General features: G+C 43.7%; 1 protein-coding gene across 2 annotated transcripts; it reads left to right on the forward strand.

Moving 5' to 3' along the window:
• The first annotated feature begins 195 nt into the window (after positions 1–195).
• eno1a (enolase 1a, (alpha)) lies at positions 196–8,919 on the forward strand. 2 transcript variants are annotated; one of them, XM_079168493.1, is made up of 12 exons: positions 196–294; positions 2,354–2,448; positions 4,220–4,315; positions 4,503–4,561; positions 5,316–5,385; positions 6,175–6,308; positions 6,475–6,697; positions 7,130–7,327; positions 7,694–7,895; positions 7,992–8,100; positions 8,225–8,283; positions 8,415–8,919. In XM_079168493.1, the coding sequence occupies exons 2-12, from the start codon at positions 2,364–2,366 to the stop codon at positions 8,476–8,478; spliced, it is 1,299 nt and encodes a 432-aa protein (XP_079024619.1). In that variant the 5' UTR covers positions 196–294; positions 2,354–2,363; the 3' UTR covers positions 8,479–8,919. The 2 variants fall into 2 exon arrangements, with proteins under 2 accessions (XP_079024619.1, XP_079024618.1); XM_079168492.1 differs by lacking the exon at positions 4,503–4,561 and adding an exon at positions 4,830–4,888.
• Positions 8,920–21,337: the final 12,418 nt, after the last annotated feature.

Consider the following 21,337-nt stretch of genomic DNA (forward strand, 5'->3'; position numbering starts at 1 on the left):
GTTTTGTATTTTTGTGTGATCATTAAAAGCGATGATTTAAAACATCCGCATCCCCCTCGTCGTCCTTGTGGGATGTGAAGTCTGTCCTGATGACAGATTGGCGAACGTGCATCCTCTCTCGCACTGGTCTGCCTCGTGAGTCAGCGCCAGCCAATGGCGTGGCTCCGTTCCCTTGCTTCTTCCTGATTCCGTCCACTTTATGACCGAGCACGAAGCGTCACGAGCGCCTTCTCTGCCTGCCTGCACGAGAGAGAGAGACAGCACCGTCCCTGCACACAGTTAGGCCCGGAAAAGGTAACTTTGATATCGTTATTTCTCCTTTTTATTAGCCCATTTTGTGTCGGCAATCTAGTGCATATTGAAGAGCCTATTCTAAGACCGTGTGTGTTGTTATAGATAACTTTTCTTCTTTTTTTTTTAAACGTGTATGTGGTGTTCCTCGTCCTCGACGGTAACCTCAAAGTCTCGTCCTTGTGTTTAGCGGATACTCTCTTTGTTATCGTGGATTATAAACCTCGGTTCATTCCTCAGTTGTTAGTTTTGTGGCATGCAGGATGGAGCCAACCGTCTATTTTTAAAACCAAACCGTCAGCTGGCGAGAGGTCACTCCATTTAGAGCTGCAGGGTGTGTGTGTGGGGGGGTAAAAAAAAAAAGAAGGGCGTCAAGTTGCACGTCCAGCTTCCAGCAGTGTCCTCCGTGTGTTAAAGAACCACTAGTGTCTTTATAGTCCAGACACTTGATGGATGTCATGCTTTGTGAGAGACGGTCGTGTGCTACTCATGCTAGATCAGGCAGTGAGCTTCCTACCAGTTGCTGCAGAGGTGGGGGCGTGTCCACAGTTTGTAGGAAAATTACTGTGCGTAGTGAGTTCACGCTCCGTGTATCTATTTTCTCTACTTTGCAGACTTTCAGAAGATACTTTCAACAAGTCGCTTTAGTCAGTTAGATTGTTTAGTAGTTTATTACTGCAGTTTTAAAGGTATTGTTAAAGAGACATTATTATTAAACTGATTGTTAACACACAGTTATGGCTCGCCGGCAGATCCTAATGTAGCCTAAATGAGGATTAAGCCAGATTTACATGCACAACCATATCGGGTAACAATTCTCAATTATTTATTTATCTTTGGGTGCCATTTTGTGCTGCCATTTTAACTCCTTGTTTCTCCATATCTGGTAGCAAACATGTAAAAAAGCTAAATTAATGTACTGTACTGTGCATGTGAGACATCTATGACAGAAATATGGTGGATTCGCTACTTGGTTACTTTGGGCTCCCAATAAGAATGACTTTTTCCATGAATCAATTAATCATCTATAAGATTTCAGAAAATAGTGAGAAGTATACATCCTGATTCTTCAAATAGCTTTATTTTGTACGACAACGAGCCCAAAGCTCCATTACCATTCTCTACCTTTTTTTATTGTACTTTACTTTGAGAAATGTATGTTTTTCTATAAATTCCTGTTAAACACAATACGCAGCCTAAACTTGGTTTAAAAAGGTGATTCAAACCACGGACTCTTCGTGTTAGCCAGTTCCAGTGAACTATAAAATATTTCTATTTAGCAAAAGAAACGTGTGGGTGTGGTTGGTTGATTTTTCCTTTTGGCTGAAGCCATTGGCAAGTTTCCACACATTTTCCATTGATTCTGCTGCAGACACGCTCCAGTTTAACTCAAGTGCACTTATGTATTCAGAGGCGGTAGATGAGCAGGTTAGTGCAAACACATTAAAGTCAACAGCGCAGCCGGCATCATGGCCAGACTGTCTGCCCTAAAGCCTTCTCCGTCCTGCACCACTGGAATTTGGACAGATAACGAAGGCTCTGTGAGATTACGCCACCATTCAGGCCTTTAACCCGTATCAGTAGAGTACAACTTACACAAAAAGAAGCCACTTGAGTATTGCGCCGAGTCATTCGCCTGCTGTTACTTATATACTGACCTTTCACGACTGTTTTTTTTGCATTTTGCAATGCTGTTTTGTAATCTTATAGATTAAGGAACCTGAACAGATTTGCAGAGGTTTATTTTTTTTGCTGCATAAGCCCCGCCTTTCTGTGACCCAATATATCCGCTGTCCTGGCCCGCCTACATCAGTTGGTTCAGGTGGTGTGATCAGCTCACATGTATGTTTAATTAGAGAATTCATCAGATGGTTTATTGTTCGGTCTCCAAACTTAAACTTTAAATTAGATTACATTTCGTCCTGCGTGTGTCATTGAGCATTTAAATTATTACCAACTCACTGTGTTGCCTCAAAGCTTTACCTCAGTGAGTGACCGTCTGTCTGCTCGGCCTGTGGCGCAGCACCATACTGACATCTTCTCCCTCTCGCCTCATCTGCAGATCCAGAACCATGTCCATCCTCAAGATTCACGCTCGTGAGATTTTTGACTCCCGTGGCAACCCCACTGTGGAGGTCGATCTGTACACCAAGAAAGGTACAGTATGATTACACGTTTTCATCTACTTCATGGGTTTATAGATGGTGGTCAAGTGTGGCAAAACCAGATCCAACTTGTGCTTGTTTAACGTCTACACGTTGTTGAACCGGTTATTTGAACATATCTAAAACGTAAAAAATGTAATTATTCTCCAGTATGTGGAACGCTGCAGTCAGGACATCGTGATGGAAGCATTGTTTCATACTTGTTTTATGTCTTGTCCAATTATCTAGCTCGCGAAGACTAGTAAAGACGTGCATTAGGATGATGAAGTCAGAGTGTTGCCAGCTCCAGGCCCAGACTGGATCAGCTCAGGTGGTGAATGTGTGAAAATAGCTCCTGTAATATATATCTCGCTGCCCCTCCAGCTCTCTGTTACTGTAATGGTTCCTGTTTGGGAGCACAGATAGCTTGTACAGTATGTGTCCTTCTAGCAAACCGTTGAGTTGAATCCTTGATAGAGAGATGCCATGTTGTATAAATCCACAGGACGCTTCCCTTCACTGATTACATTTTTTTTTAAATATCTAAACTCTGCACTGTTTGACACGTCTGCCGACAGTTTAGATCAGTTAACTAATGGCCCGACTGTGATTAGAAGTTTTCCGGCGAGCGGTTCTGCTCTGAAAGCTAAAACAAAAGAGCAGCTCAACCCAACGAAATGTCCTGAGAATGTTAATGAAGCAACCTGAATGAGCAGTGACATGGAAGTGAGTGGAACAGGCTACAGCTGCCTTCAATGCTTCGGCTGAGAATCGACCGCTTTATTCTGCAGCCCCGTCATTAGTGTTGGATGTTTGCTAAGTGCTCCCGTTTACTGTAAATAGCACCTTTTATTCCTTTTTTTCTTGACAAGACTCCCTTATAAGTCTGCCAGGTCTGTTTTGGCATCATTAACGGGACATACCAAAGCGGGGGGGCTGTGTTTTGGTGTGTTACGTAACCAGCTTGCCGCTCGGTCACAGACGGTCGAACTAGAAAACCTCCTATGATTGTTGTTAGAATATTGCAGTAGCTCTGGTAATAACGGAGAGACATCTACAATCACCGTTACTGTTATATCCTGTAGTTTGTATTGTATTTGGGTCATGGTATTGATCCAGATGAGATTTGATGTGATAGTACGACCCGATGGATGTTGTAGGTCATGTCTCGATGCAGATGATTTGCTAAGCCTGACCTCATGTGCTAAGCCTACCGTCCTAAGCCCTGAATCCACTCAGACTCGCACCCTTCCTGTCGCTCCACAGAGCAAACTGAATAGATTTCTGCTCATCCCCAAATTTCTCCTCGCTTGGTTGAATCCAAAATGTCCTCTTTATGTGTGGGCGTGGCTTCGCATCCATCCAGCCACAGATGCACTGCACATGCTCAGTTGGTCGCCCGTCTTTCCCTGTTGCAGCCTTCTGCAGCACATCTACCTCCACACACGCTTCAGTTCCCTCTGTGGCCAGAAAAACGGCGGACATTCGGACTACGTTTATGATTAGATTGCTTCCCTTAATGTCTTTTACTTGCTGTTGCTGCTTGAATTCCCAGCAGCCCCCTCTTCCTCTGAATGCTCTATCAGACACGTTTCTGTCTACACGGTCTATGCTGTATAAATATCACGTGGTTGTCTCGTAGTTTGCAGTCATGGTTGTGGCTGACGGGGGGGGGAATTAAGTTTCAACATTCATCAAACTGCAGTCAGAGCGTTGCCGTCTTGTTGGACATGACTCAGCACTTTAAGATGAGACTGTAACAGAATGTCCTCTGTGTCTCCAAGGTCTTTTCAGAGCTGCAGTGCCCAGCGGTGCCTCCACAGGCATCTACGAGGCCCTGGAGCTCCGTGACAATGACAAGACCCGCTACATGGGCAAAGGTAAGCCGTCTACACAGAGTCTCTCGCTCTCTCTATCTATCTATCTATCTATCTATCTATCTATCTATATAAACCTTCTGGTTACCTCTATTCTGTTGTTCTCCCTCGTGTCATTTCAACACCACTATACAATCTGTTGTCTGTTCTTCATTTCTGTTTCCTCCGTCTGTTTTCCTCCTCCTGTTAGGAGTCAAAAGAGCAGTTAAATATGTAAATGAGTTCTTGGCCCCTGCCTTGTGTAACCAGGTAAATAAAGTGTGACATAACAGGATGCCTCTCTCACACCTCGGTCTGCACAGCAGCATGAAGAATGGCTTTGCCTTTGGAAACTAACCTTGACGGGCACTAACAGATGTTCACAGATCTAAAAGATGAATAAAAAACGCAGTCCTAGATGGTTAAATAATATTTCACCTCCGTGTAAGATTGGATGAGGGGCGCTGTGGTCATCTGTCGCCTGCTCTGCATGGTCTCCTGCTGTCTGGGTCAGTTATGGTCTGCTTGTCCCTTGCAGGTGTCTCAAAAGCGGTTGAGAATATCAATAAAAAAATTGCACCTGCACTGGTTAGCAAGGTAGGACCATTTATTGTTTGACTAATAACTGTGTGTTCGTGTCAAAGCCCTCAAGTTAATGGTTCAGTGTCTTGAATTAATTATGAGTGTATCTTGAAGGCTCAATAGAAAGTGATTGCACTAAAATACTATTAACATTGGCAGCAGTACTGACAGTCTCTACTAACTGTACGATTTTTCCAGTTTGTTGTTCCTATTTCACACTGACCTCGTTGTTTTTTGACGTTTGCATTTATAGAAATGATATATCTAAAGTATCTATAAACCACTGCATTAGCGGAGCTTCAGTGATACGATTCTGAGATGCTGCGATTATTCTAACGTTATTTGAGTGTGTTCATTTGAACTAAGGAGTCAGAATTAAACCTAGTTAATCTTTTTATTTCCAAACGTGCAGAATAACGTGTCATGTTTTTGTCTAATCCAGGATGTGAACGTTAAAGACCAGGAGAAGATCGACCAGCTGATGCTGGACATGGACGGCACAGAAAACAAGTGTAAGACGCTACTTCATCTACTGAAACTGGCTTCACAATGTCGGTGCAGCGTTTTGTGAGCTTTTGTAAGATTTGTAAAGATCTATCTACTTTAAGAAAGGGTTTGGCAAGATGAAAATACCTTTTTTATCTATAGCTTTTCCAGAAAATGTTCTGTATCTTATCTTCTATATGTTGATATTATGATATATATATATATATATATATATATATATATATATATATATATATATATATATATATATATATATATATATATAATGGCATGGAGGATTTTATCCATATTGTCCACTCCTACCTAAGATGGTCTTGAGAAATCCCCCATATTTATCATACAGAGCACTATATGCACCCTCTGCCATTCTACTTAAGTTTCCGAATTCTGTGTGAAAATGATCCACCATATATTACCCAGAATTGAAAAAGTAATATCCGTTGCATATACAGTTCTTTCAGCTAACAAATGCAAAACTTAATAATTTATAGATTTAAGATATGAACCTGCGAGTAAAGGTGCCGGAAATCTCAAGTGACTGCTGACTACCGAGTTTATTATTATACCCGACTATATTGTAGGGAGCAGTGAAGGAGTGGACAAACGGAGTGACAAACACAAACAAACAGGCACTCATACGTTGTGTTTATTCAACACAAATATTAGTTCCAACATAATTATCTCACGGTCATGGCAAATACTCACTGAAGCATTTAGATATCAGAAGACATTAATGTTCTATAAATGCAGTCTACACACCGTATATTCAGATGCTTGTGTCTACCCTCCCTCAGCTAAGTTTGGTGCTAACGCCATCCTGGGCGTCTCCCTGGCTGTGTGCAAGGCTGGTGCAGCAGAGAAGGGCGTTCCCCTCTACCGCCACATCGCTGACCTGGCTGGAAACCCTGAAGTCATCCTCCCTGTCCCTGTGAGTGTGATGGTGCAATTACCGAAGTCGTGTCCCACAGACTTAGTAGAGACTCTTAATGCCAATAGGCCTAAAAGACGTGCACCATTAGTGATTGATCCAGAGAATAAAAAATTCAGTCGTGATGCCATTAAGCTGAAAGCCGATCCTCTCTGCCTCCGTCCAGGCTTTCAACGTCATCAACGGCGGCTCCCACGCAGGCAACAAGCTGGCCATGCAGGAGTTCATGATCCTGCCTGTGGGAGCCAGCAGCTTCAAGGATGCCATGCGTATCGGTGCCGAGGTCTACCACAACCTGAAGAATGTCATCAAGGAGAAATATGGCAAGGACGCCACTAACGTAGGAGACGAGGGAGGCTTTGCCCCCAACATCCTGGAGAATAAGGAAGGTGAGAGGAAGCATGAAGTCACAGGGTTTCAGCAAACAGAGTTCACATCCAGCTGAATACATTCCAAGTTATTTTAGGACGAGGATGTAGGCTTGTTTTCATTTTTGAGGAGAGAGTTGATCTTACAAAGTTGTCACACTGACTACTCAAAAGGGATTGTCTTGAAAGCAATACATTCTTAAACCTCTCAAGTACTACTTCACTTATCATGTCACTCTTGGGCCGACACATGGTTTCTAAATTAAGGCCTCGACTCAGGAAGCAATGCACCGACGGCCAGCCTCTGACTCCAGTGTCGGGTTGAGGTGCCCGATATGGCAAATGCCCCAGTGGAGCAGAGTCTTCAGTGGCGACACGTTTGTGAAAACTGAATGATTTTATTACCTACGTCTCTTGTCACATTTTTACAGTAGTATGTTGTTTTTGTCCCAGCTCTGGAGCTGCTGAAGAACGCCATCGCCAAGGCCGGCTACACCGACAAGATCGTGATTGGCATGGATGTGGCTGCCTCTGAGTTTTACAAGGGCGGCAAGTACGACCTGGACTTCAAGTCCCCCGACGACCCCAGCCGCTACATCTCCCCCGACAAGCTGGCTGACCTCTACAGGAGCTTTGTCAAAGATTACCCCGGTGGGTTGCAACACTTATCCTCCTCTTTACAGCCCTAAAACTCTTTGTGTCTGCCAATGTTTCTGTTTTGGTTCACTCATCGCACTCTTAAGCATTGTTTTTGGCCTCAACAGGCATCTGTTTTCATCAAAAACTCTTAACGAACACCACTGTTCACTTGTGTCAAAGTTAGCAGCTAGCTGGTGAACATAACTGAGCATTTTAGCAGCGTGTTTGTGCTGCCACCAAGTGGTCAAAAGCATCAACTACTGCAGGTTTAAGGTGTCTGTAGATGGTAGCTATTGCTCGGTGGCTCATAATCAATGCGGACCTGTTGGATTTCTGAATGGCTGCAACATTACCCTCACCTACTCGCTATCCTAACAGTGGTGTCCATTGAGGACCCCTTTGACCAGGACGACTGGGAGGCGTGGAGCAAATTCACAGCCAGCACCAGCATCCAGGTGGTGGGCGATGACCTCACAGTCACCAACCCCAAACGCATCGCCAAGGGTGTGGCTGAGAAGTCCTGCAACTGCCTGCTGCTCAAAGTCAACCAGATCGGCTCCGTCACAGAGTCCCTGCAGGCGTGAGTGTGATCGAACTTCTGCACCAAAATCCAAGAAAGTAAATAAAGTACAAGCTGGCTAACTTGGCTTAAATGTGTCTCCTTTTTTCTTTTTAGCTGCAAGATGGCCCAGAGCAACGGCTGGGGCGTGATGGTCAGCCATCGCTCTGGAGAGACAGAGGACACCTTCATCGCTGACCTGGTGGTCGGTCTCTGCACTGGACAGGTAAAACCTCAACAGACGTATCATTTTTCCTTCCAATTGTGGCATTAATTGGTAAACTGTACTACAGGTGTTGCTTTAACGTTACAGATTGGGTCTTATATATTTCATTTAATTCCTTTCCCAGATCAAGACTGGTGCACCTTGCCGATCTGAGCGCTTGGCCAAGTACAACCAGCTGCTCAGGTGAGTCCAGTCCAAAAAACGTTTATTAACAGTATGAGATATACGTTCCACGCTCCTTAGAGGCACTACTTTGCAGATTTTCTCAGACTATCGATCCATTCCATTAACAAACTGTCCTCACTCTACCCTAGGATTGAAGAGGAGCTCGGCGACAAGGCCCGTTTTGCCGGCCAGAACTTCAGGCACCCCATCTGAGCTGGTCCACCTCCATGGGCCTCTGTGTGTTCAACTGCTCATAAATACTCCCCACTAATATACGCCACATTAGGTTGCCTGCCCTGTCTGGAGAGAAGACGGAGAGATTACTTGCTGAAATCCAAGGTCCAAGTCTGGTCTGTGGCCGTGGAGAAGCTATTCAGTACAACCACAGCTCAGCTCATCCTCAAAACTGTGCTTTAGCTCCTGAATAGTGTCTGTCCCAATGTTTGTGTCTGTGTAACTGTGTGAGATGTTTTCGTTCAGCTTCTTGTGAGTTGTAGTGATTTTTGGTGCTCTTGAGCTACTGTTACTGTAGTACGGCTCTGCCTCGCGCAGTGGTAACAGTACTGTGTGTGTGCAATGTGTCGCATCTGACAAGGTCTTGTGTTGCTGTAAGCGTTGGCAGAAATATGTAATAAACAACATAGTTTGAAACGATTTTGTAAATTTGTCATTCATCCACATGTTCAGGTGTTGTATGAAATCACGGGACTACTGCAGAACTTAATAGATAATGATGACGAGGTCATAAATGCAAGTCCTTTAGGATTCATAGCTTTCTCACAGAGATGATTATCTGTGGTAAAGGGCCTCCTCCTCAGTAACTGCTCCTGTCAGAGTGTGTGTGTGATGTAATCTGAGTGCCACCGAGAGGCAGAAACATGAGCTCAGTGCTCGGGGACGCCATTTCTGTCCCCCTGGGTAAAAGAATCCAGAAGCTCTCTCCGCAAGCTCTTTTTGTACTGAGCCTTGCCAAGATAAATGAGGATCTATTCACCAGTGGTTCGGTACCTGGGGGGATTGCCAGCTGGGTGTATGCCACACCAATTCCCTTTGTGTGAGCCCGGTCTGAACCCGCCTCCATTGTTCAGTCATCACCAAGGAGATGTATAACTAATCACTGGTACAAAGACACTACCAAGCATGTATTACAGTCTATAAACATCCTGTGACTATCATCGGCTGCAGATTTCCTTTAGCAACACATCCTCTCACTTCAATAGACTTAACAAGGTTTTTACAGAAAGTTTAAAAGAGTGAGAGAGTAAATCTTTGTTACTTGTTCGTTTATATCACTGCTTGGATCACAGCCTTAATACACGACTTTCTATGAAACTGCGATGCTTGATTTCTTTTCCTTGAGACCTGCGCCATCTAGTGGTCAGATCTATGCAGTATACTTCACTGACTTGCTCCTTGCACACATGTAAAAAAGAAGCCAGAGGGCTCCCAAAATGACAGTTAAAGATGACTTCATAGGGCTTCATCAAAACGTATTGGCATGTTTCTGTAGAAATATAAAGCTAATAAAAGCGACACCAGTTTGCCTCCTAAAATCATCAGCAAACTGTTACTTAGTCTATTGATCGGGCCATACTAAAGACAGCTCCTGGTGCTGAAATGAGGCCTCCACGTACCAAAGAGGGAAAAAATGAAACTTTAGTCAAACTATCAAACATTCTGTCCTTATTTCTGAGGCAAAGAATTATCTATTAAACTAAATCCTGAAAGTATTTTTCAACCAAAAGAGATTTGTCCTCAAAACACAAATGATGAGATGAGGCTGAATCATTAACTAAACGCAACAGTTTCAGTTGGAAAAAGATTGTGTTTTTTATTAGGAATATAAGTGCTGCTAGCTTCAATGTTCAATTGCAGCTTAATTTAACACAAAACAAACTAATTAATAAAGCAGATAGTTTCTAATCTCTGTATAATACAATACAATAAGTTCCCGTCTATTAGAGGGGGTTAGGATTATTCAAACATTGACCGTTTTTCATAAACAAACAATTAAAAACATAATGGCCAGTGTTTCTACTGCACCTGCACGCCCCTTTCCAGTCAACAGTGCTGGAAAAAAAATATTATTACAAAACATTTGTTTGAATGAACAGTCATGAAAGTAGGTTGCTGCTGCTTTTCATAAAACTATTTTATTCTAATCTATTCTGTGATGAAATTTATATTTCCAACTATTTCATCTCATGTGTGGACCCTACAATGTGTTACTACAATGTACTTACTTTTAATAATAATACTTTTTTATTTACTGTATATTCATTGCTGCAATATCCTCAAATTTCCCAGAGTATCATATTCTATTATATTGTCATATTGTTCTTTTAATATGTTGTTATTTTACAGTCTAACCTTATTTCCTATTGAATTTGTATTGCTCTGTAGTCTCAGGCATTAAAATATATCTATTCTAATCTATTTTGTGACAAGCGATTGTCTGTCATATTGTTCTCTTACAGTTTTGTTATTTTACAGTAGGCCTTTTAATGTGAATATATGCTATTTTCTGTATATTCACTATTACTCCTAATTGTGTCATAAAATACCCTATTTTCTATTTAATTATCTTGTGAAAAAATGTCTTAAAATGTGTTTGTTTTTGTATTTCATTCCCCATGAAGGAATTCTATTCTACTAAGATATTGTTACATTTTGTAATATTGTTGTCTTCCAATTCTGTTATTTGACTACAATAGTCCTTTTATGTAAACATATGCTATTTAAATACTACAGTTAACTCAAATCTCCCAACACAGATAATAATCAATTTGATTCTGTTGTATTCATCATATTGTTAATCTTCTAATTGTGTTATTACACCCTTATTTTCAGATAAACTTTGCAGTGTTGTCTTCTGCCAGGTGTTACAATCTGATGTTCCGATGCATTTAATTCCTCATGAAGGAATTCTATTCTACTCTAATTTGTGATCAAATATTTTTCAATTATGTCATATAGTTCCCACTAATTAAGTCACTTGTTTACTGCATGCCTTATAATGTAACACATCCAGTATATTTACTGTATATTCAATACTGCAATACACTCGCATCTCCCGAGAGAGAGAGAGAGATTCTATTCTATTGTGTTCTATTCTTCTTGGCTCCCTGACAGTCTAAATATAGTCTGGCAGTATCACAGGTTTATAAGGATGAAGATAGACCAAGTGTTGCTACAGAATAGACACCCCGAGGACTCCCACGCGTCCACCCTCTCTCCCTCTCTCCCTCTCTGTGTGGATGTTCCCAGTTTTGGCCAGTGGGTGACGATATTTCACCGGTTGAACTTTGAGAACCCCCCAACTGTTCTCACCCCAAGATGAAGAAGGATGCTGTCATGCTGAGTGCCCCTCACACACACTAGTCAGAGCATTCCGGCTACGATTACTCCCTCTTTATTCTCAAGTCCATCACTTATGACAGCATTATATTAAACGTGGTTCCGTTCCGTTATAGCTAACGTACATAAGAGAAGATATACAGGTGGCGATGCAGCTGCTGTGCTACTCTGTGCAACGTTAGTGGCGACACTTGGCTAACTAACGTTGGCTAATTGCCCCGCTGCTGCTGCTGCTGCTATTGTTTGTTGTTGCAGCCTCTCATCAAACAAATCACAGATGTTGTAGATCAAGCCCTTTAAGGTAAGTGCTGTGAGCTTCAACCAGCCGTCTTCTTTTGCCTTTAACGTTCACCGGCAAACGAGCAAGAAAGGGACAAATACAAAGGAATAGTTTGTAGACGTTGGGCTGTTAACGTACACCCTTGCTCGCTAGCTATTTGGCTAATTTGCCTATTAGCATCCGCTAGCTAGTTAGCTGAGAGACTTGTTTGCCCCTTACTGTTGCTGGTTACCATGGACTAACGTTAGCGGCTAGCGCCAGTGACTAGCACTGATTGGACAGCAAGGAGCAGTGTAATGTCTGGATACAAACAGCTCGTTGACACCGGTTAGCACAGTGCACATGCAACACACACACACAACATGACTTCATTTTATTAAACGCTTTGTGGTTTCAACGTGCACGTACCCTTGCATTACGCTACCTCTCAAGTAAACGTTTTCTCATTTTGAATCCCCCCACTGTAGTAGCTATGTTCCAGGGAGTAGCCTGAGCCCACTCAGCTATTGTCATTAGCTCTTGGATACGTTAGCTCTCGAAGCTAACTTGCTGTCTTTGTGTGCTTGACTTGTGCTCAATTATTGTTATCTAGCTTATAGTGTGAGATTATTTACGAGCCTGTGGTGGCTTCAAAGAAAGCTTAGCACTGGATAACGGCACGCTCATGTTGACTTTTTGGAAACAAAGATGCAAGGCTTGTAACATTTTCATGGGAGAGATTTGTCAACAAATAGATTCAGCAGAATTGTCATGAACACTTTTCACCTTTGAGTAGTCGAAAACATCTGAGTAGTAACATTGGAGACCGCTTAATGGACAGGGATAGGGATATTTGCTGTGTTTATGCTTTTATCAGTGAGGTTTTGTATGAGGTTAGTCCAAGTTGTTATGAATTGTAAGTTTGAAAATAGTTACAAACACACTACAGTCACACACACCATGCATAATCTGTCCTATAAACAAGATTCCAACGATGGTTTATATTCATGTTGGTGTCTGTAACTTGACACAGAGCCAGTAATAGCCAGTGATTTATATTTATTGAGGGCTTATGACTCACTCCCCACTTGTGACTTCTGCCTTACAGGCTGCATAGCCCTGCACAAATGTGGACTTCACCATAACTAATGAATATATACACTGTTCACAGTGATCAAAGGAGTGAGACGTATTATTTGCTCCATAAATGCCAAAGCTATTTTCAGTCTTTCAGTTGAAAGAATGTAATTTGGTGTTGACATCAAAGCCTGCACTTCCTTACTTGTCAAAGTGTCACAACATTATGCTGATTATAAGAAAATGTTTAATACATTATCTGATAACCTGACAGCGTTGCGTTGTGAAACATAAACGTGCTCGACACCACATTATGTTCACTGACTGTAAACAACCTAGCATGGACAGGTTTTGGTACTTTGCAGTCAGCTGCACCACAACTCTATCTGTGCAGTCATTGCCACCTGCTCAGGCCTCCTGATAATGACATGGCTGTGTAAGAGAGAGGTCACTGAACTGGAAAAAGTTCACAAACGCATCATGCAATGTCTGTTACACACACTGTGTGTAGCAGTAGAGGGTTAGGTAGGAAAGCATACGCATACACCCTTATTTCTACAAATAAAAGATTAACAACAGGTTATATTTCTTTCTTACTTTGAGCAAATACAACTGTTAAACCAAAATATATTCAATCCGCTTTAGTTTTTTGCTGGATATATCACGTATCACGTCACTGCAGTTGTGACGAAAGCGGCTCCTTCATACACCTTATTAGCTCCATATACGTCGTGCATGTGGCTCATCTGATGTTTTGGTGGCTTTTCCTGCTGCCAGATGCTTAGTGGTTGTGATTTGGATTTTCCTAAACTACCACTTAGACTGCAAAGTTGCTGGGTTAGGTTACAGAGGTCTGCCATTACGGGCTATACGTTGATTACTACTGTAGCACAGCGCTGACAGAAAAGCACCGAGAAGAGAATTTTTCAGCTTCAGCCAAGAGGATGATTTAAAATAGTTTAAAACGGAACGTTTGTGGTGTTTTTAAATCCGCATTATCAGGTTATCTTGTAGTTCAGGGGGTCAGAGGCGGTCAGGGGTGTTTTATAGCGTTTCAATTTGACTGGGATCTCAAGAGCAGCCGTGGGTAAAATTACTTTGACTCACATATTCAATGACACACCCCATCCATCGAATGTTAATCTAGCCGGGTGGCTGTAGTAGCAGCAGAATAATAATAAGAGAAGTGTAATAACCCCGCTATTTCCCTTTAATGACTAATGTGTTTTTGAGTAATGGCAGCTCTCTGTGAGTAATATTATGTGGCGAATGGAGGGCCAGATACTGTTAAGGAAAATCCCTTTTCACTGCACTCCGACACCTCTTTGTCGGATGATTTGTCAATACACATGTTCGGGAATTTGGTGTTTACATGCTGCGCTCAAATGGCATCTCGCTGTGATTCACCAAGATGCCGTCACTAAATCTTTCCTTTTGCCATGAATTGTCACTAAAAGATGATTCCCCCATAATAATGCCCGGGTCTAGTCTCAGAGCTACTTCATATATACTGAGGGATTGTGTTGCAGTACGAGACGGTGCTATAACCCGTCATCGGTTTGGCAAGCGTGTGCTTTGAAAAGAGGCATTTTACTCTCAGCTCGGCTATTCTGTTTCAAATAAAGCGGATTAGGTGGATTTATTATGACTTTTGCTAACGGATTTTATATACAGTATGAAATGATGTTGGCTGTGGAGGTAGGTAAGCAGTGAAATACCTGCCTGACAGAGCAAACACAGGAAATGATGTACAATCAAGCATCTTTATGCTTCAGATTTGTAGTTACGAAAGTGTGTTGCCTTGCATTCAGATTCAGATTCTAGTCACAAAGACGACACAATAGGGGGAAGCGGGTGGATCCACTGATTTGGCTTTTCCCTTTTAACAGATATCAGTTTCATTGGAAGATATCTGGCTATTACATAGAAAATTAATGCTCTGAACAAAGGAGCGATGTTCGCTCAAAGACCTCTTGATGGGCCATTCAAGTGCTGTATATTCATTAAAAATAACAATCTGTCAGCACTTACTGACAGCACGCACAACAAGCCAAGCTCTCTTTATTGTTCTCCGAAGATGTTTTTCAGTTCCCGTGCCAAGAGCTGGGTAATTGGCTGTAGCAAAGCCTTGCATGTGTTGTTTTAAGATATTGGACTGACACGCACAGGGCACACTGGCAGAAATGAGGCAAGCACTCACCACCCCCCTCCTCCTCCTCCTCCTCCTCCTCCTCCTCCTCCTCTTCCTGGCTTATCCCGACAAGTCAGAGGAGGCAAGATGCTGGTTGTGTTTTGTGTTCTTTGACAGCTTCCCTTCACCTCTCATAAGAGGAGATCCAAGCCTGCTGCATCACATCTCGTCTTTGTTTGATTCAGGCCTAGCTCTGCCTGCTCCACAATTGTGCCAAGGAGATAGCATCGGCAAACGCTCTCCGTGTTAACAATCGTGAGCTGTCTCGCTACATACTGCCGGTGGTATTTGATGTACGAGATGTGATCAAATCAGCTTTTTTTTTTTCTTTCTGTGAGCTCAGCCACGGCAAAGTCGGTCTCACTTCATCCCGCAAAATGCCGCCTGTGTCTTATTGGGCCGGCTTGGCATTGGATTCACATCTTAACCGATCAGGCACGTTGTGTTTTTGTGTTGTTGCCAGCCTCTTGGCAGGTCCTAGGTACAGCAAGTTATCTCCACATTTTCCTCGTGCAATTTTGTTTGTGGCTCTGAGACTGCAAAGTGTTGCAACTCACCACATCTCAGTCGTCTGTGATTTATGTACATGAGGGGTTGTACAATGGAGTGTGTGTAAAGTGGAATTGGAGGCGGGGCTGACGTTTGTAAGAGTTGTGAACCAACAGCAAACATAGAGCAATGAATACATTTAGTGCTTGTGACTGTAAAGCTGATTATCTTTTGTCTCCACTATCTGTGAGTCTTACACATGGTTAGACGTCTCACTAATAATTCATTAAAACACACGTTATCATGTAGATAGCGCACGTTTTATTTTTTTTATTTTTGAAGCATTTGGGCAAGATAGGCTAATAATAGCACTTAGTCAATTACAGTGCCAAAAAAAGCATGAATAGAAAGTGTTCAAAAAAAAATAACAGTCAGCCATTTGCCATCTCAGTAAAGGAGGGAAATGAAATGGTGTAGGATCAGCTGGTTGGCCCCTGAGGAGAGGGAGAGAAAAGGGGGGGGGAGAGAGAGAGAGAAGAGGAGTGGGAGTGCTCTGCTGCTGCTGTGTGTGTGTGTGTCAGTGCTGATTAGGTAAGAGATTGCCTCATGTAATGACACGGCATGGCGCTAGTGATGCAGAAACGCAAACAATGCATACCAGTGTTTTACTGTGCACACACCCCTGCAGCTGCCTGCCCGGAGACGTTTGTACAGACATATACTCTCCCGCTCTCTCTCCCTAGAATATTTCAACGTCTTCAGATGATGCCCTTTGTTTTTCAGCGACACAAACACGAACCATCCGGAAGCCAACAGCTCCTTTCTCTCCCTGCGCTCTTCTTTTCTTCTTCTGTAGCGCAGATGAAAGATGGAGGTGATTAAAGGAAAGGAGCACAATAGAGTCTGTGCAGCTTTCTGTCAGCGCGTTACTATTGACGGCGGTATTTTTCGGTCCAGATATGTGTTCTTAAAGAGGCTACATAACCTGACCTCTGCTGTTTTAGCTGAACCTTAAGCGTAAGGCCACACGTCATAATCTGTATTGTACACGGCAACGTTGAGAGATTTTAATGATGGCTAAATAACGCCTTAGACACAATGGTAAGAACTATTGTATTCCCCCACACAGTGATTAAGGTAGTCACTGTGTTGTAATAAACAGGGAGCCACTTGGATTAGCAACTCTAAATGATGCAGTTGATTTAATTGATTGTTTTATAGATAGACGTGTCAATAACGGCTGTCAAACGTACGTCTTTTTCTTTAACTGAAGTGTCTGTAATGGCTGGTGGTGTGTGTGTGTGTGTGTGTGTGTGTGTGTGTGTTTTTTTTTCTGTGTGTAGGACATTGATTTTCAACACCGTGGATGAGACGAATCATACATGCGTCTTTTTACGACGTGCTGCTGGTTGTGCTCTGTGGCCCATGTGACTGATGTTGTGACTGCACATGAGGCACAGTTTGTTTGCAGAGCCTCAGACCTGTGACTGATGTTTTAATAGAGAGACGGCGCACAAGCCCGGCAGCGAGCTCGGGGTTCATGCAGCCGTGAGGAAACGACCCCGGTGACATTGTGGCACATCTCCACTCGGCGCTGCCGGTAAACCGTGTCCTTGCTCGCCCTTGCAGGTTAAGGCCCACCTATTGAGCCCGCTGAGCCTTCAGTTCAGGCGCTGAATGGACCATAGATTTAAGGATGGACACCCTCAGTTCCTGCAGCCGGCAGAGAGAAAATGAGTTCTGAGGATTGGGTTTAGATTTGCCACTGTAGCACTTCAACTCTTATACACTCTACCTACCATCAGGGGAAGGCTGTCAGAGAGAGAGGGAGAGGGAGGTAGGGGAGGGGGGATAAAACAGCGAAGCACAGCAGTGCTATCTAATAGATCAATTTGTAATAAATCTGTTGCCTCAAGCTGTTGTTGTTCGCTTCTACTCAGTAAAAGGTGTCTGCGTTTCTCAGGCAAGAAAATGCTTGTCAGGCAGGGCATACAGAGCTATCAGTGAATGAGACGCGCCCAAAGCACAGTAAATCATCTTCTCTGTGCTCCGTTTACATAGGTCGAACACATCGCTCTCTTATCAGCACATTCCACCGATCCAAAGGCTTTTCCAACCAATCGATGGGGTCGGGAGCTGAAATGAGGAAGTAACGCTCCTCTCGCATTAAACCCCCCCCCCCCCCCCCCCCCCCCCCCCCCGTTATTCAATATGAGCCATTAATCATGATGAAAGAGCTCATTGATTAGGCTATGAGCCACGGTTGGTCAATTTGATTCCACAATGTGAGGATCTGTTGAAGTAGTGCGGCGCGGCAAAAAAAAAAAAAAAAACCTCCAAGCCGCAGAATGGAAATGGCCCCATTATTATGACAACAGTTTGATCTTTAAGGTAACAAAAGAGCGAGCCTCTGTAAGGACCACATGGGAGCTCTCCTGCTCCTCCAGCAGCAGCAGCCATATGGACTGTGCTAATTGTGTTTCACGCCGACCATTTTCACCGATCCATCGGGGACTCGTGGAAAGTGCTGTAGCTATAATGTCACCATGCAGTGGGCTGGCTCATGAAAGAAACATTAGCCAGCGAGATGAGAAGACAGGAAGGCAATACACAGCAAGTCAACACAATTATTGATTTTATTCAAATGAAATCTCTGGTTCTGAATCTGATGTTAACGCCTTTTTAAAAGTATGATTTCTATTATTCCTCCTCCTCCTCCCCCCCATTGCTTTTGTTGGAGAGCAGCACGGTTCAGTCTCACACATGCACTTTGTCAAGTGGCAAAATCTCCAATTCTTGGCATAATGCAAATGTATAAAAAAAAAAATACAGCTAAAAAGAGGAATTGCCCTTGTAATCCCATATATCTCCGAAGATGTTTTATCCCATTAATTGGCATGAGGACTTTACGACGAGGTGTTTTGCTCTGATTGTGACCAGCTCCACGTTTAACCGGCTGTAATTGCTCCACAGAGAAACCGCCTATTGTTTTGTTTTGTGACGACGCGAAGGCTAAGCTTTGAATGTAAATGTGACATTCACAGTATTTGCTTTGCCCTTCAGGCCAGGGTTGGCTGTAAAGCGTTTGAAGTGTGACTGAGCACAACCCGTGTGTGTGTTTTAATGTTTTTTTCTTTATAATACGCAATCATGAAAAGGGCACATCGATGGAAATTAGATCCTGTGAAGGAGGGGAGGGGCGTCGGAGTGGTGACGTTGGAGAGAAAAAAAAAGGAAGTGTGTGTGTGTGTGTGTGTGTGTGAGCTTTTCATTGTGTCCCCTCTAACAGTTTTCTTGTAATTATTGAAATTGATGTTTGCTGCGAAGCTGTAAATCTGCAAGATCTCTTGTTAATAAAGCGGCAGAGAGGCAGCCGGGCCGTTAGGCTGGGAAATAAAAGGCAATCAAGCCTCCGACTTCCTGTCCCCCTCGCCCCAAAATGAAGCAGCAGAAATCCTAATTAACTGAGAGGATGAGCGGAGCTAGCTGCTATACTCTAATGAAGACTCTCTGCTAGCAGCCCGCAACCTCTCTCTCTCTCTCTCTCTCTCTCTCTCTCTCTCCCTCCCCTCCTTCCAGACCTCTCTATCTGGCTCTGGCTTGCCTGAGGTATGTTCTCCCCCTCAGCTCCTCTCCTTCCATACCTCCTCCTTCCTTGTGACTGAAGTTATGGATGTGACTGTTGCACTGATGGAGTGAGAGGAGCTCTGTAGCCTGGAGGTGTCTGGGAGTCCTGCATAGGAAATCGGTGAGCTAGATGATGGCCTCTGTGATGCTTATTGCGGCTTATGTAAAGTGCTGCGAGAGAGTGGGAGAGACTGCATTGATCTCCTCCCATTGATTTAATAGATCCCTTTTTTTAAAAAAGATGACAATAAAGTTGTCTTTCTGTGTCATCTTCAAGTGCTCCTTTTCGGCGACGTGGTAATTACTCCTGTCATGAAACAGCCCATATCCTAACGGCACTGTGTGATCATTCGTGTGCTTAAAAGCCAGTTAAATCTTTTGTCTTTTTTGCACACTTGATATTTGTACGTGAACGTCTCTTTTGAACATATCACAGTCAGGTTGGTCATGTATTGCTGCTCCAAAGCTCTTAAAATGTATAGGCCCTGCAAAGTAGCTTTAATAGAGGATAAGATATGCTCAGGGAAGCGAATGCTGTGCAATAAGCCCCGTCTTTGTGTTGTTGTGGAGTGAGCGGCGATTGATTGTTTGAAACCTGAGTCCCGCCTCGGCTCCCAGCCAGCTGCCTCTCACTATTTACCTGTAAACTTGTCCTTTCTGCTTTCGCTTTGTCTGCGGACGGCCGCAGAGCTCTCTCTGTCGCTTCTCCCCCCTCTTTGTTGTACCAAGCAGCCCAAAGGCCTCCGGGGATGAACAGACAAATAGAAGACAGCGAGAGAGGTGAGGCTCGGTCCACCCCCCCCCCCCCCCCCCCCCCCCCTCCCCCATTCTCCCATCTATCTTTTTCCCTTGCGAGCACTCTGCCAGACAAGTTTCCAGGCACTCAAAAGCAGCAAATCGACTCACTGTAGGAATCACTGTCACTTAGCCGAGCTGGGGCATAGCGGCACACCAGGATGCCAAATCCTCCTCCTCCTCCTCTCCCCATTTCACCGCCTTCTCAAATGAAGTAAAAAGCTATTTGGCATAGCATTGCTGAGGCCTGGTTCTCTGTACAGAGGAGCTTATTCCACTCTAGCCCCCCTAAAAGATGTTTTCTTTTGCCTCCTCAGTTCTACATTAGCGGGTTGTTACTGATGACGACTTGATTAAGTGCTTGTGGAAGTGTCTGGTGAGCAGCGCGCCATCTCTTGATTTGCTCGGGTTCATTTTAAGCGACACGATTGGCGGGCGTGAGATATAGTGCGGCACTATTGCACGAGTCTCATCATGGGGATGGGGATGTTTGTGCACATTATTTCATGATTGTGATTGAGAGAGAGGAGAGCGCGCTGTCAGAGTTTCTTCAAATCAAACGATCTGCTCGGGCACAAAGCAAAAGCAAAAGCCCAAATGTAGAAAGCGGAGTAAGGTGGTGCTTCGTTTCACACTCGTGAACATGCGCTCAGAGACACGCGCACCCGGTGTAATGAAAGCCCAACAATGCCTCCTGACTGCAGGAGTTTTAAATTTCCCTCATTTTGTCACAAGGAAGAGCTTCACCGCCACCTCTGGCAGCCCTCACCTCTCCTTGGAGAACCAGCAGCCCCCCCCCCCCCCCTCTCTTCTCCTTGTTCCCTCTGTATTTAGCACTCAAGTCTTTTCATCTAATCAACGACAAGTTTGTGAAAATCTGTACATAAACAAACTGCTCAGTGCTGCTTTATTTCACTTCGTCTATCTCTTTCCCTCTGCATGACTCTTCCCCAGAGTTTTTTTTTTGTCTTGCCTGTGCAGCTGCTGCTGTGAAGGGAATGACAACAGGCAGAGAAAACTAAAAGGACATGTCGTCTTTACCCCCCCCCCCCCTCCTTTCTCTTCTCTGTAAGCAGCTGCTTACATTACACAGGGCTCGTCCACCTTGTATTTGCTGTTGTGGAGAGATAAAGACGATGAAAGTGAGAAATACGTGTGACTTTCTCTGGGAATTTGGCTTAGGAATACAGTCGTAAGCGTGGGTGTATGGGGGGGGAAGCGGCGAGGAAGTGTTTTTTTTTTTTTTTACATTTGTGTGCATTTTGTTTGTACTGCAG

This window comes from Pholis gunnellus (assembly GCF_910591455.1).
Source record: "Pholis gunnellus genome assembly, chromosome: 2".
NCBI classification, from domain to species: Eukaryota; Metazoa; Chordata; class Actinopteri; order Perciformes; family Pholidae; genus Pholis; species Pholis gunnellus.